The sequence below is a fragment of the Dasypus novemcinctus genome, chromosome 4 (genome assembly GCF_030445035.2).
Source record: "Dasypus novemcinctus isolate mDasNov1 chromosome 4, mDasNov1.1.hap2, whole genome shotgun sequence".
Classification (NCBI taxonomy): Eukaryota; Metazoa; Chordata; class Mammalia; order Cingulata; family Dasypodidae; genus Dasypus; species Dasypus novemcinctus.
This window is the reverse complement of record NC_080676.1, coordinates 46215749-46232907: the sequence shown is the minus strand read 5'-3', so window position 1 is coordinate 46232907 and position 17159 is coordinate 46215749. Positions and strand designations below refer to the sequence as shown.

At 40.5% G+C, this 17159-nt stretch overlaps 1 protein-coding gene across 1 annotated transcript in view; it reads left to right on the top strand.

Moving 5' to 3' along the window:
- The window catches only part of NCEH1 (neutral cholesterol ester hydrolase 1), an 89036-nt gene that overhangs the window by 45834 nt on the left and 26043 nt on the right, over positions 1 to 17159 (top strand). Inside the window, exons 2-3 of the mRNA XM_058295331.1 lie at positions 370 to 598; positions 3662 to 3731. Of these exons, the coding sequence (XP_058151314.1) occupies positions 370 to 598; positions 3662 to 3731 (299 nt within the window). The remainder of the gene's footprint in view (positions 1 to 369; positions 599 to 3661; positions 3732 to 17159) is intronic.

The window sequence follows — 17159 nt, the reverse complement described above, 5'->3', positions numbered from 1 at the left end:
TGAACAAAAATTCTGAATCCCGGAATTCACAAGTCATAGGTTTAAGTCCTGGCATTGTCACTTCGCCAGCTAACTGGGCAAATTGAGTTAATTTCTAAGCCTTTTCCATAAAATGGTGCTAATGATTCCTGTTCCATTTCCCTCTCAGAGCTGACCTGAAAAATCAAGGGAAATTTCATGTGTGAAAATACTTTGTAAGCTCTAAAAGCAAAAAAGTAAATTTAATTTGTTGTATTAAAAGTGTCCAGTGAGTCCTCAAGTCCAGTGGCAGTTACTTGTAAGAATTCAAATACTAAAAATTGATGAGTGTGACTCTGGTGACAAAACTGACGTGTACTCTTCCTCTTTCTTCCCTCCCTCATCCTTCAGAGTAACCTGATCCATTACCTGGGGCTGAGCCATCATCTTCTCGCACTGAATTTTATCATCGTTTCTTTTGACAAGAAAAGTGCAGGGTCATCTGCTCAGGTGAAAGTGAAGGACACTGACTTTGACGGTGTGGAAGTCAGAGTATTTGAAGGCTCTCCAAAGCCAGAAGAGCCGCTGAGACGCAGTGTTGTTTATATCCATGGAGGAGGCTGGGCCTTGGCAAGTGCAAGTATGTCCTGGTCACCTTGAGATTGTTTGGGGTGGTGGTTGGCCCGGGGGAGATTTGTGATTGAGTTTGGCTTTCTTATTGATTAAGGAGAGGGGGTCCATTTGTCTCTGTTTCCTTGAATAGTCCTAGTTATCCCTATCGTCCCAACAAAATTATTAAATGTGACCATTTTTTCATTCTCAAAAGGGTCCTGGTTTGGATGGTACATTATATAGTTATACTAGGTAAAGGTGTTCGTTTGTTTATTTATTCATGCAGACTGTTTTGAAAATACTTCCTGTGACCTAAATCCCAGAATATCTTGTTTAAAGCACTGAAAATAGCTTTCTGCACTAAAACAAAATGAAGTTTCAGTGGTCCAAAACATAAGGGAATTACTTGTAGTGCTTTCCAGCTTGTCTTTTGAAGATATCTTTCTATGAAATAAAACATTTTAACTCATCAATGTGTTAGCTGCTTATGAAGCCAAACCTTAATATAGAAAAGATAGGTAGCCTTTGAAAGGAAGTGATCTGGCAATGTTCAGAAATGTTCTCTTAGCCTTTGGAATACTTTTATGAGCAGAACAAATTCAAAATGTTGGGCAGCCAAGTGGAGCAGGCCAGGAAAAAGCCAATCAAGGAGGAATTAACTATCATGGAGCTACTTCAGCCCAGAGCTTTTGACAGCCTACATTTAAAAAGCAATGGCAAGGAAGCGGATGTGGCTCAACCACTTGGGTGCCCACCTACCCTATGGGAGAGCCCAGGTTAAGTCCTGGTGCCTCCTAAAGAAGACAAGCAGACACCACCTCCACCACAATTAGCTAGACACCACATCCCACAGCTAGCTAGAAAGACACCAACCGCAGCAACAAGCTAGAAAGCCATCAACCACAAGCAACAAGCTAGTCTTCATTCCTACTGCAACAAGCAGAAGCCACAAGCCAGCAGATGCTGCATCCTGCAGGGAGCTGATGTAGCTCAGTCCATTGGGCACTCACCTGTCATGTGGGAGGTCCTGGATTCAGTTCCTGGTGCCTCCTGGAGAAGGCGAGCGAACAATGGACAGGCTATTCCCCCAGAGCGAACCACTTGGGGGAAGGGAGGAATAAATAAAGAAAAATAAAGTCTTTATAAAAACAAAACACGGGAAGCAGACTTGGCCCAGTGGTTAGGGCATCCATCTACCACATGGGAGGTCCGCGGTTCAAACCCTGGGCCTCCTTGACCCACGTGGAGCTGGCCCATGTTCAGTGCTGATGCGCGCAAGGAGTGCCGTGCCACGCACGGGTGTCTCCCACGTAGGGGAGCCCCACAAGCAGGGAGTGTGCCCTGTAAGGAGAGCCGCCCAGCACAAAAGAAAATGCAACCTGCCCAGGAGTGGCACCGCACACACAGAGAGCTGACACAACAAGATGACGCAACAAAAAGAAACACAGATTCCCGTGCTGCTGAAAACAACAGTAGTGGACAAAAAACACGCAGCAAATAGACACAGAGAACAGACAACTGGGGTGGGGGGGAGAGAAATAAATAAAATTTAAAAATAAATAAATAAATAATAAACACAACAAAAAACAATGGCTCAATCAGTTGGGTGCCTGCCTACTGCATGGGAGGTCCCAGGTTCGGGTTCTAATGCCTCCTAAAAGAAGATAAGAAGATGCCACCTCCCACCACAATGAGCTATACACCAAGCTAGACACTGCCCCCACTGCAATGAGCAGATGCCACAAGCCAGCAAATGCCACAGCCTGCAGGGAGCGGATGTGGCTCAGCTGTTGGGCACTCGCCTCTCATGTGGAAGGTCCCGGGTTTGATTCCCAGTGCCCCCTGGAGAACGCAAGCAAACAATGAGCAGACAGATGAGAAAACCATCTGGGAGAGAGAGGGGATAAATAAAGAAAAATAAAGTAAATAAATAAATCTTGGAAAAAAAGGTAATGGCAGTTAGTTTTGTTGATCATCCTATGATCTTGTTTTTAAATACAATAGTCATTTCAAATGTCAAAAAGTTTAATCTTTTCTAGTAATCCTGTTTCATTTAATTCTATAGTCATCATGAACAAGGGTCTCTGAGTCTTCAATTCACTAATTTGTTCATGCTTTCAGCTGATGTTCATTGAGTACCTAGGTTTGCCCAGGATTGCTGGGTTTCCAGGAATGTAGGACTTTGTGCAAAAAACCAATTCGTCTGGGCAGATCTGCTCGTTCATGTGCTAGATGTATCATGGGGGATACGAAAGTGAGTAAGACAGAGTTTCTGCTCTAGAAATTATTGACTCTATAGTACTAGACTCTTGCCAGATAGGACATTGCGCCAGAAGACAGGTATGGATTACATAGGGCAGCTTGGCCTTTTTCTGCACAATTTTGACTGATCTCTCCTGCCAGGGAAAAAGTTAGGGGGTAAAGGTTTGTAGGTGGTCTTATAATTTTTAAACTTCCAATTCTAAGACCTCCTTGGAAAGTCTATAAATAAGGAAATATTTGACTTTCTTTTGGCAACAATCCTGCTCTTAATTTATTGAAAGAATAACTGAAGGATTATGTTTTTATCTATTAAAATTGCTCTGTCATTGCAGACCATTGGATCTGCTTTCTAAGAAATGCTAAGACTTCCTAAAATTTTAGTTTGTCATGTGTTAGTTTATACCAAATTTGTGGCTTTCCTGAATCACAGCAAATGAAGATGTTGAAAGTGCAAATTTTGTGGTTAAAAGAAGCAACCTGCTTATTTGCTATGATTCTTTTTTGGAAAGGCATACATTTGAAGAGCTTTGAAATCAGATTTAATTTGGTGCATTTCATATAACCTGTTACTTGAAATAAATGTTTAGTTAAAAATACATTAAAAAGTAATTTGATATGATTTCCTGTTATTTTCTAGTAATCGTGTTACATCAGAAACCATATATAATTTTTGTATTTGTACATGTAACTCTTAGAAAGACATTAATATACATTTGCTTTTTTTGTTAACTTAAGTCCAAGTCTAAAAATAATCCCCACTTAGAAGAATTTAGGAGTGGACAGTATTAAATGACGTATTTTATAATTATCTCTTCTTTGTCTCTTTTAGAAATCAGGTATTATGATGAGCTATGTGCAAAAATGGCTGAGGAATTGAATGCCGTTATTGTCTCCATCGAGTAAGTAATGAATACTAAGTCATAGACTTTTTTTTTTAATAAGAAGGAATCCTAGATAATAGTCCAGGTACTTTCTTTTACAAGTGATAAAAGGTGAAGTGATTCGGCCAAGATTATTCTTCTACATAATCAGTAAAAAATTCTGATGTAACTTAAAATTTCTTGAACTAGCTTTATAACTTCTCAAATTACCTTTTTATTTTAGTTTTAGAAACTTTGGCAAAAGGGCTTAACTGAGAGCAAGAAGAAATATATAATCACTTACTAACAGCATATAAGTTTTACTACTGCCTTTTTAAATCTAAAAAGCAATTGGGATTTTAAAACAATCTCTGCTATACCCAAGAGTTGGACAAATTAATCTCCTGGAATCCGATTCCATAACTTGGGCTTGTGAATAGTAATAAGTGCTTAAGAAGTCTTAGTCGATGTAGTTTTATTATCATTAGCAGTAGTTATTAATATTTTGAGCTCTTTCTACCAGTTCTGCATTAACCACTTTTCTGGGTAACAAAGAAGAATGAGAATAATAATTATAATGACGGTGGTGATAGTAATAAAATTTAAAAATCATGGTACCTGTTCCTGCCAGGTATTGTGCAGGTGCTTCTGCATACATTGTCTAACCTCTTTCAGGTCTTTTGTTCAAATATCATTGTCTCAGCGAGGCCTCTCTCTTTTTTTTTGTCTTTCATCACTTTAATAGGTGTTACCCTGTATGTACAGTGGCAAGGCAGTCTCTTCCATTCCATCCTCAGTGTCTACACCCTTTGTTTTTAATTTTTGTATTTGTTCTCAAAAAAGTTTTAGATCACAGCAAAGTCACATATACCATATAGGGGATTCCAGTATACCCAGCATTAAACCCATTTCTGCCTTCCCCAGCAATGATCTTTTTACATGTGGATATTATATTTGTAACAACTGATGTACAGGTATTGAAACATAGCTACTAACCATGGGTCCATTATGGTTTATATTTTAGACTGTACATTTTTCTAAATTTTTAGTTACATTATGGTTTACATTTTAAACTCTGCACTTTTATAAAGTTTTTTATACTTTTTAAATTAAAGTTAATCACAAAGAACATTACATTAAAAACATAATAAATATAAGAGATTCCATTATAGCCCACTCCCCACCGCCCACCCCATCATTTTTGTAAATTGTATTTTTTTTAAGATATATACATCACAAAAAAAAGTTACATTAAAAAATATAAGAGGTTCCTATATACCCCCCACTCTTCCACCCCACTGCTCCCACACCAACAACCTCCTCCATCCTCGTGGCGCTCTCATTGCACTCGATGAACACATTTTGGAGCACTGCTGCACCACATGGATAATCTTTTACTCTGTAGTTCACAGTCTCCCCTAGTACCTTCAGTGGGTTATGGCAGGATATATAAAGTCTAGCTCTGACCCTGCAGTATCATTTAGGAAAACTCAAAATCCCAAAAATGCCCCCACATCACATCTCTTCTTCCCTCTCCCTGCCCTCAGCAACTACTGTGGCCACTTTCTCCACCTCAATGCTACAATTTCTTCTATTACTCCTCACAGTAGTTTTATAGTAGAATATCAGTAGGTCCACTCTAGTCCATATTTTATTTCTCCATTCTGTGGACCCTGGGATGGTGATGTCCCCTCCACCTCTAGATCAAGAGGGGACTTAGATTCCACATGGGTGATGGATGTAACCTTGCAGTTACATCTCTGCTTGCAGTTGTTGGCACTCTTGATTCCCTGGCGTGGTGGTTGACCATCTTCACCACCTTGCTAGCTGACCTGGGTAAGTCCAATGAAACAGAGAGTAGGAGTCACAGCTCTGCTGAGGCTCAGGGCCCAGCTGGCACATAGGCAGTCCAGAGATTCAAGTCCCTTGAGTATGCACTATCCCTAGCACCAACCACAGGTTCAGTAAAAGCGACAGAAGAGCCATGTGTAGGATGGCTCCATCCTACACATCTGAGTCCAGCTCCATCACACTCAGGAGCACAAATTCCAAAGTAGGACCCTCTGACATGGTACTGAGCTCCAAATCCATCTGCAAGGCCTCTCTTGATATCCCTATTTAAAATTGCAGCCTTTGTTCCTTTGCTTTGTTGCTCTCCAAAGTCCTCGCCACTGCCTGATAGATAATATATTTAACTTATAAGCATGTAAGTTGTAGGAATTATTTAGGAATTTTTGTGTTTTGTTTATTCCTGAATCATTGGTCCCTCGATATGTCCCTGGCATATAGTGGGCAATCGGTATTTCTGTAATGAATGAGTGATTGTATAAACCAAAAGTCTCACTTAATTCTCATTTAAGCATCTAAGACAAACATTTTGATATCTTCCTCATAGATGAGGAAATTGAGCCAACTGGTATGGCCATCTGAGTCAGAGTGGGTCTTAATCTGTATTACTGGAGGCCTTATAAAGGGAAGAAACCTGGAAGTCAGAAGACAGCAGAAACAGGAAAAGAAACACAGGAGGACATAAAGAATATTGCCCTGTGATGGGGAGGCAGAAATGCAAGCCAAGGAACTCGAAGGATTGTGGCAAGCCAGTGTCAGAATACTGTAGACTTTGGGGAGAAAGCATTGCCTTGCCAATGTCTTGATTTGGGACCTCTAGCCTCTGAAGCCACGAGCTAATAAATGCTTGTTGTTTAAGCCAATCCATTGGGTGGTATTTGTCATAGCAGCCTGACAAAATAAGACACCTGGTATTTAAGGAAGCTGATAATGCTGAGAGAGTTTTCTAGGGCTATTGTAAACAAAGTCCCACACATTGGTGGCTTCTAACAGAAATGTATTATCTCTCAGTTCTGTAAGCTAGAAGTCTGAAATTAAGGTGTCAGCAGGGCTATGCTTCCTCTTAAACTTTCAGGGGAAAACCTGTTCCATGCCTCTTTCCTGGCATGTGGCAATGGCTTGCCAGAAATCCATGACATTCTCTGCCTCAGTTGTCACATAATATTCACCTCTCTCTCTGTTTAAATTCCCCATCCTTTTTAAAAAATTAAAAACAAAATTTTTTAATATCACTGTTAAAAAGTACTCCATTAACACAAGATAATAACTACAAAACAGTTCATCTGCTTTGGTCCATGGTTACACTCCCTTATTTTTGTTCATTCTTCAATCCAGAGGGATTTGGAACAATGTTCACACAGCTTCAGGCTGAGAAAGGATATCAATATTATGGGGCAGAGGAAAGGAATTGTTTTGCTTACAGTTGAAGATACTCCTTGTTTTGGGGATATGACTGGTCAATCATTGTTTGGTTAGTTCTCCAGGGCAAGCCCAAAGAACTGGTGAGTAGAAGTTGGCCGCAACTCTGCTGGGTTTCAGGGCTCAACCAGCATATGAACAATTCAAAGATTTTAAGTCTTTTAGAAATATATTTAACAGATAAATTGAAAATTATAGGTTCAAATAAAAGGAGTAGAAAAATCATGATTGAGGAATTATAAATGAGTATAACTATGTTACATTGGGGAAATAGATTTTCATATTTTCCCAGATGAGTCCATGTGGTTTGCCTCTGGTGTCCAGACATCCCTAGGGCCATTAGGAAGACTTGTTTGAGGCTTTGTTTACTGTAGCATTTTGTGAAGTCTGGCTGAGAGCTGTATAAGCATAACCTCTGGTATGACCTCCCAATTTATTTTGAAATCTCTTAGCCATAAAAATGATTTTAAGGGAATGGGGGTGGGAAGTGGGGTATATGGGAACCTCTTATGTTTTTTAATGTAATGTTTTGTGTGATCTATTCATCTATTTTTAAAAAAAGACAATTAAAAAAAGTTGGATCATGACATACTCTCAAAAAAATAAATAAAAAAGATTTTATTTAATTTTTCTCCCTTTTGGTCAAGATCATTCTCTAAATGCATCACTGATTAATGCTTGGTAATAATCCCTTGGTGTCAGGGAGGCTTATCCCTGGAAGTCATGTCCCACATTGGTAAATTCCCCATTCTTATAAGGATACCAGTCACATTGACTTAAGGGCCCACTCTTCTCAAGTATGACCTCATTTTATCTTATCTAATTCTATCTGTAATGACCCTATTACCAAATAAGGTCATATTCTGAGAACGTCAACATATGTTTTTGTGGGACACAATAGCAAACACTTTCCATGCCCTGAGCTCACCCAACTCTACCCTTCCCTCTGCCTCTCTCTATTAGCTGCTTTCCCTTTTACTGCTCTTCTCTTCCTTTCCCATATTCTAGATCTGGAGCCTGAGAGAATCATTTTTTTCTATAGTCTCTCTCTTTTTTTTTTTTTTAAGAAACTTTGATTACATAAATGTCACACAAAAAATATAGGGGATTCCCATATGCCCGGCTCCTTAGCCCTCCCACATTTTCCCACATCAGCAATATCCTTCATTAGTGTGGTACATTTGCCACAATTGATGAACACATCTTGGAGCATTGCCACTCAGCAGTGATTATCATTTACATTATATTTTACACTCTGTCTCGCACATTTTTGCAAGTTATAACAAGATATACAGTGACCTGTATCTGTCATTGCAATGTCATTCAGGATAATTCCCAAGGCCCAAAAATACCCCCAAATTACACCTATTTTTCCCTCTCCTTCCTCTCAGAACCTCTTGCTAGGACCACAACAAGCCTACAGTAGAATAACTGTAACTCTAGTCCATTGTCTATTCTCCAATCCTGAGGATTCTATGATTGTGATACCCACTCTGAGAGGAAGCATAGATCCCATGGGGCAGATGAATGGTGCTTTCTTGCTTGTAGTTGCAGACTTTCTCTCTACAGTCTCTTGAAAGGGCTGGTCTCCTGAGTCATTTGAGCAGCTCTGATCCTGTAAACAGAAGCCATTAGAATCACACAGTGCTGCTAAGCCTGACTCCCCAGTGTGTATTCAGCTTCAGACAGCCATGAACAGTTTCTAAGCCTCCCTAGACACTCAGCCAGACCTTCCAGATCATGCCAGAGCTCTCAATGCAATTTTTGTTTGTTTTTTTGTTTTGTAATCTTTTTTTTTTTAATTAGAGAAGTTGTAGGTTTACAGAACAATCATGCATAAAATACAGGATTCCCATATACTGTCCTATCATTAACACTCTGCATATGTGTAATACATTTGTTACAATTGCTGAAAGCACATTTTTATAATTGTACTATGTATATGTCCATGGTTTAACTTAGGGTTCTAAGTACAGTTTGGTAGTGCAGGAAGCTTCCAGTAAATAATTGTATCATCTGCCCTGGGTGGCTGGCCAGAGGAAAGCAGGTACTGTTTAAGAAGCTGCAGCCTCATTATGGAGTAAGGCCCTACAGCTTGTGCTGGAGAACCAACTTCAAGGCCCCTTCTGTGGTTTCCACTGTAGCCTCAGCTCCTCCGAGGCCTGAAAAAAGGGGAAGTGGTGGGCTTGCTTTACTTGGCACCACAAGGATGATTCTGCACTCACCCACTCAGGCCTTACCCTCATACTTCAATATCAGCACTTGACAACACACCCTAAGCCCTTCCTACAGGCCCTTTCCTCCTGTCAGTATTTGTCTCAAGTAAAACAGTTAGGTATTCTTTGAAGTCTAGATTTATGATAATACACTGTGAGAGGGATAAGATGTTTTTTAAGAGGACTTTTTCACTGGAGAGCCAAACTATAGAAGGGACTGCTTTTATCTTAACCTTCCATTGTCCTAATCTTTACAACTTAGCATTCCAAAGTTTATCAACTTGGAGGCATACCAGTCAAGTACCATGACTCATGGACCATGTGACCTTAGGCAAATTGTTCAACCACAGTTAAGAATCCTTCCTCTGTGTCCAGAATGTGAACTACTAGAACAGAAATCCATGTATTATTTCCTTTGGTCCCCTAGTACCCAGTGCAAGGCTTATAATACATGTGCTAAGTAAATACACTTTGAGTTGGACTGATGAGTTCAGAGTTGTCACAGAAATCAGTTAAGGCTAGAGGATAGTGCTCTATCCTGTAAAACATAAAGGTTCAACTGACAAGTTTACTTTCAACCCATAGCATTTTTCTTTGCAGAAATGAGGTGATGTGGTTACAACTCCAGGACAATGCATAAAGAGCCATGTAACCTGTGCTCCAGTTGAGATACAGCCAACATCATATCATCATGATGTTTCTCTTGGAAAGTATATTTAGAGGTCTAAGTTGGGAACATATTTCTTCTTCCTGGCTCACCTCTTTCCTTTTCTTTTAGTCTGTAAATATGTATTGAACTCCTGTTATCTGCCAGTGCCTATGTTAAATTGTGGTGAGATAACAGTGAGAGTAAGACATATATAACTCCTGCCCTCAGCAGTTACATCTAGATGAGAAAACAAACTTTGAACAAGTGATTATAATTTTATAAGTGATGTGAAGTAGAAGGGTAAGTAGTAATGGAGGCCTTTAATTGTCAATATCTTAGATAGGTCGAAGGATCAAAAAGGCATCTTAAATTCACAGGGAGCTGATGTAGCTCAAGTGGTTGAGTGGCTGTTTCCCATGTATGAGGTCCAAGTTCAATCCCCAGTACCTCCTAAAAACAAAAAAACAAACAAAAAACTAACTCTCATTGGGAGTGGATGTACCTAAGTGGTTGAGTGCCTGCTTCCCATGTACGAGATCCTGGCTTCCATTTCTGGTACCTCCTAGAAAAAAGTCAAACATGACTTGAGGGCCAATGGATGAGCAGAACCTCATTTAACAAAGTCAGTAAATCATGGAAGTCCAAGGCAGTGTAATGAGAATTTGGGAGGGAGAGTAGGAGGCATAGAACATCCTGGGTGAAACTAGGTAAGTTCCCATACGGCTAACAAGATGTTGATTCTGGAAGAAATAGACTTGATTAGAATTTTGAAAATATATGGTCCCACTAAGAGGATACTGGACCACAGAAGTAGAAAAGGCTAGGTGCTTGCAAAGGCTGCATTTTCCCAAAGTTGGTGGGAAACAGTTTTTTTCTTTCAGTTGAATGGGAAGAGGCATTGCCCTTTTTAGTTAAGTTAAAGGAGATGAAAACAGATACCTAATAGTCAAATGCCTATTTCCCTCCCCTCGCAATGGCATTTGGGCTAGAGTTAGAGGGAACAGTTGACTTTGACATAGACACTACTTAGCTTTTTCTCTTGAAGAGGTATTTCAGGCCATCCAATGACTGGCATTCATACATCCCATCAGGTGCTTCTGGTGGGCTGGCACTTTCTTGAGCAGCTGGCTTCACTCAGGATTAGTGCACCAAGCTGGAAATTCTTTTAACTTTAATAGCCATAGGAGTGATCAGAACTACAGAGTAAAGTTCCTTACATTTTGGCTTTGCAAACAAGGCTTGTTTTCTTGCCAAGTTTTCATCAGAACCTGGTTTGGAGGTCCTGGGTGAGGAAAGGTTGTTTATGGACCATTTCAAAGGGGCTATGCTGAAGTGGATCTTAGCCACCCCATTTGCTGTTTCCCTTCTGGTGGGAAATGCTTAGTCCTGGTAGGATGGCATGTGGATCTGCTAGTCCTCCCCAGGGTATGAGTGGGACAGGTTCTGGAATAAGAGCTAGGAGGGAGAACTGGGCTAAGCACATTCATTAACTATTTAGAAAATGAAGTTTACCAGGACTTTTGCCTTGTTTAATGTTTCTTTGCTTTTCTAGCAATTAAATAAATTCCACTTGTGAGTTATACATTAAATCTGCTTGCAAGACAGTATTGACATTTAAGGACTTATCTTTAGGTTACTTTCCACTGTTATCCAATTTGTAACAGGTGAACCCCAAATCTGATTCCTAGGCACAAACAAACTGACAAAGTTAAACAGATTTCAAAGTTGAACACAAACTTAAGCACAGAATAAAACAGAAGAGAGGATTTTATATCTTTAGCATTTCTAGGAACTCTTTGCCCTTAATTGATGGCACATGAGGTTTCTTTATCTTGATCACTGTTCACACCTTTTGTAGGCATGAGTGAGTTTAAACTAATGGAAGTTTGAGATATATTTTCTCATTTCTTTAAGGAGACATGACATGAGGTTTCTGGGCCTCAGCTTTATCTGTTCTCTTTTTTTACACTGGTTTAACTGGAATTCAGTGTCCTATACAGAGACTGCTCTTGGCTATACTGTGGCCCTGTCGACCAGCAGTAGGCAGAATTTCCTGATTACTGAGAAGAGACTCTGTGGGGAATTTGCTGTCGTGCTAGAGGCCGCACCCATTATTCTAGGAAGAATGAAGAAGCACCTTTTTAGTCAACCAATCTGGTATCCCAGAATGCCCCAGAGTCCTAGCCTGACTAAAACGTTCACCACTCCACATAATTTAGAGCTGGTGCTCTGTCCTAGCATCCTGAGAATTCCAGTTTTCCACAGGGACACCTGTAGGCCACCTAGGTCCTGGGGGATATCTTATACTTCCTCCAGTGATCAGATCAATGCCTCCAAGCCAAATTGGTGGGAGACTGAGCAATGGCCCCAAATCAAAGCACCTGAGATGTCTGTCTCAGGGGATATTTGGCTGCTCTTTGAATGGATGGGCCCAAGGAATGAGGGCCATTCAGTTTACTGCTTCATTTCTCGGCTCCCCTGACCATTACAGGGTCTGAGTCTGACTGCACTGTTACCCAAACAGAAGTTCCTGAGTTAAATCTCAGGAAACCTTTGGCTGCTCTCTGATTCCCACCACCCCAGGGAATCACAGAGCCCCTGCCATCGGGCATTCTGGGGGCCATTCTGGACTTGGGAGACAGGCTGAATGGATTTCAACCTGAAGCTGCCAAGCTGAATAGTGCTTCTGCCTTGAATACTGGTCCTACTTCTGAGAAGGGGGAAAAGCTTCTTCCTATTCTTACAGAGTTTCTTAAAGCCATCCTAGTTTTATGACTTCACTGTCTGTTAGTTTCCCAGTTAAACCAGCCATCAAAAGGCCATTAAGTGATTAGAGATTAATTGCTCTAGCTAACAGGTCTTGGGGCCTGAGGCAATAGCTTCCTTCCAAGCAAAGGCATTATCCAGTTTCACAGTTATTAAAACATTCCAAAGCATTCTAACACAAACCTGTAAAGAGAAATTCAGTAGCAAGAAGTAGGACGGTAAAAACATCGGTAAAGGTTAGTTATGCAAGGGTATCCTGGCCTGTGACACCCCTGGAGAAGGGAACTCCCATGGCATCCATTTTGGCTCTGCCAGCCTGGAGGGCCTGATAAGGCGTGGGAGGGGCAAGGCCCCAGGGCTCTCCGGGGTTGCCTTGTCACTGCTGAGGGGAGGGGGGGAGGCAACAGCAGGACAAAGCCTCTGGCTGCTAAAAGGGCTCGAAAACGAAGCTTCACAGTGCCCTGCGTTCTGCAGGGGAACCTCTCTCTCAGCAGGGTCATGATTAACCACTGCCCTATGACCCAGCTATCTTGGCTGGGGTCAGATCTTATAAGTCTGACACGTGGCACGGACACAGAGAATTCCTGAGCCCCGGCCCCTTCCATCCTGGGATTACGTCCTTTGGGGGTTCATAGGTGAACTCATTTAAAATGGAGAACCAAAGAAAGGCAGTAAACAAGCTGTAGGCCATAGTTTCACTCACCAATAAATTGCTGGACTGACTGACCAAATATACCGGATTTTATCTAGGTTCTTTGTCTGTGCTGCAGAAATGAATTTCAAGAGCATGTCCAGTCAGTTAGGCCAGTAATTTATTCAGATAGGGAAGGATGAGAAATGAAAGAAAACAACAGATCAGGGATCTCAGGTAGAGGAAGGCGTTGAAAAATGATGAAGTGGGCTGATTTACAGACTACAATTCCCCATTATAGATTATAAATCCCTAGGTTTATTTATGTGGCCACATGGCAGAGGAAAAACAGCAAGAGCGGTACCAGAGGGCAAGGATGGGTCCACAAGTGAGAGAGCACGAGAGAGAGTGCTTAGACGCTGTGCCTGCCTTTTGAACTGTTGATTATCCCACCCCTTTGCTAATGGCAGGGGAGGAGTTCCAGCTGTTTACTGTTTTGATTGCTTATTCTCCCATCAATCTCCTAGGAGGGCCCAATGATAAAGTCCTTGGGGAATATCCGGGGCTTCTCCTGGCTTCTAGAGGAAGCCTTCTTCTGAGTGGCAGAAACCTGGGGAGGGGGTCTTCCAGCAGCCCTCTTGGGGTTATTGAGGTCCACATGGACTCTCTGCCAGGTTCCAGATCCATCTATTGATTCCCTATCTTACTAGCCAGCTTCACAAAGACCAGAAATCAGAACTCCTAGGTTCATGTCACTGGTGCTGCCTTGAAAGTCGGGAGACAGACCCGGGTCTGAGGTAGATAAAGCCCTCGTTATAAAACGTAGGTAAGAACCATGTCTATTACTTGGCTTCTCAAACACTGTACTATTTTTACATATTGCACAATAAGTATTTGTTCAATAAATGAAAAAAATTGTCTTATACATAAGATGCATGGGTATATGCTCGTTAATATAATTTAGGAAGGTCTTATTTTATATTCATTAACCTCAGTACAGTTTATCTACAGCATAGTACCTTTTTCCTTCTAGTTTATATAAATTAACACAATATTAGAACCCTAAGACATAAGCGAATAAGAAGTTTTCATTTCCTTTTTTTAGGCAAAATGCAAGCTAACAAATTAGGTATGTTGGATATTATTAAATTGTACAAGAGATTTGCCCTGTAATGGTACGTGTGGAAAGCTATCTCTAGTCATGGTTTGCTTTGAATTAAATCTCTACTACACTCATAAACTCTTCATTTATATTAATAAGTTATACCTATTCCCATTCCACCAAATATCAGGTGGTATGATGCACAAAGATCTTAAAACTTTACAGAACTGTGAAGAAGAGTGTTGCTAATGTCGATAAAAAAGAAGCCAGAGAGCATAACTTTAGTTTGCTGGTAACAGTTATAACCAGAGGAACTTTTATGCCTCTATTTTTTTTTCATTCATAACCTTAAATAAGTACAAGCTGACAAAACCAGTGGTTTTATGAGGCACAATACAACATACATCTTGATAAACAGTTGTAAATATCAAATGGTCTGAAAAATGCTTAGTGACAGTAACCTAGCTATGACATTCCCTTTGAACCTTTTCCTGCTCTTCTCAGAAGAAATCCTCACTGATCATTTCCATTCTGGCAGCCCTGGAAGGTGAGTAGACCAAATTCTTCAGGACTTCCCCTTGAAAAAACCAGAAAATTTGCTCAAATTTCACTCAGTCCAGGCCAGTCCTAGCACCAAGGTAAAGACCAACATCACAAATCACTTAATATCACAGAAAGAAAACACTGTGACTTCATTTAAGAAGTTGGTTGCTCTATTTTCTTCACTATCATTAACTAATGGATTGCTCTTTTTAGACCTATTTACTGTTTTCTTGGCTCTCCTTTCTCCTGGCATAAAAACTTCACCGGCTTCTTCCCTGTGGTTTATGATCTTTTAGAATTTCAGGAGGGAAATTGGGGTTTTACAAAAAGCCTCTGCTGCAGCTACAGAATGCTTCTGACCTCAATCACTGTGAGATAGTGTAGCCGCATCCCACCCATGCCTGAACCCCAGAGACATATTTTTAGTTCCTTAAACCACAAGGAGAAAGGAGGCAGAAGGAGGTGGCATCAGGCTTGTGCTGCCTTCTGTAGCCACCTTGAGGGGTGCTATGGCTTTCGGTTTACCCTGAAGGTCAAGGAGAGGTTTGCACCCTAATGGGAGAAGGCAGATTAGATAAACCAGAGTCTGGGGAGCTCCCTGTTTACATAGATAGGTCTCTGAGGTCTTAGACTGTGAAGGGATCACTGAGCATCCCATCATTTAAATAGATTGCAATTGTAAACTCAGTCACTCTACACCTGGGATTTTGGTGAAACATTTTGGTATTAGTCAGTTCTTTTGACTGATCAGCTAAGCCTTTGCTAAATATATCTCTCCCTGGCTGGTATCAAAGCTATCTCTAGGACCCATTTTTGAGAGTAGGAGCAGAAAGGAAGACCCTCCCTCGACTATTATATATAAACCACATTTTAAAAACTAAAAAACAAGTAAATAAATAAAAGGGGAAGTTTTAGGTTGTCTATATATGTTACCAAAAATCAATTTACAATGCCTCTACTCTGAAGCAATTTTTTCATATTTTCTTTTGATAGAGAGCTTCTTCTACCTGTTAGAAAATAAATAGATATTTCCTCTGGAGTTGTCTCTCTCAAATAAAGAGCACAATGTGGATTTAACTATCGATCTGATTCAGATCCCCCTTACTAAAGATTTGGGTTCTACAAAACTTAGGGAAATATTAACCTATTTATGTTCCCAAGATGAATCTATTGAGCCTTCTCAGGAAAAGGAAAGGAAAAAAACAAAACAAAAAGCTCAAAAAAGGAGAACGGCTTTATCACTCTCCTGCTGAATCTAATAGGAATGTAATTTCTTTCCAGAATAGCAAAGCACCTTTCACCTAACTGGCATTATATGAGGAGAACTCATGGTCCGTATCCACAGCAGAAAGCTGTGCACATGGTTTCTGGGTTAGGCTATTTTGAGGTAGAATGCACATTACAGTACTCTCACACACTAATGTCATTCAGGGCTTCCACCCCCATATGTTTAGAACAACTCATATGTCGCCCAAGCTCAGGGCTTGTGTATAGCATCTGTCTTCGATTTAAGGAGCAATTTGTCAGTCTTTCTGAGCATTGTTCCATCTCCCTGTTCACTGTTAATAAACTAGGTAATAAAATAAGTTCTAGATCATAGAAAATGGTGCTCCTTATTTTGGGCAGATGTATATCATAAGTCTTTGGTACGGAGACATGACTTCCCATCTATTGCTAGAAAAAGCTGAGGTATCTGTGTTAGGACCTATTGTTAGAGAGCCTTTGAGGACCTCAAGGAAGGAGAGTTACTTTGACTGGGGGCTCAGAAAATTTTATGGAAGAAATAACATTTGCGATGAAACGTAAAGAATGGGAACATTAAAAGAAGTGATAGGGGAAAGGCATTAATAATGGAAAGAGGCACCAATTCTTGGGAAGTGGGAACAGGAGAGATGTGTTCAGAAAAGAGTGAGAATTTGAGTGGACTCAGTGATATTTCTGAGCCTGAATTGCACGTTAGAGTTACCTGGGGAATTTTTCTTCTACTGCAGATGTTGTTCCCACCTCAGATAAATTTAATTGAAATATTCTGTGGACTAAACCCTCAATGTTTTTTAGAAGAGCTCAATGTTTTTTAGAAGCTCAATGTTTTTTAGAAGATTATTCTAAGGTGCATACAGCATTGAACGCCACTGAGCTAGCTAGCGCATAGACTGAGTTGTGGAGTTCTTGGAGATGGGCTAGAAGATTAGGTGGATTAAGAACACTTCTCTATTTTTAAAGCCATAAAACTTATGACTTTCCCTACTACAGATTGTGATGGATGACATATATTTTTATATGTAGAAGGTAT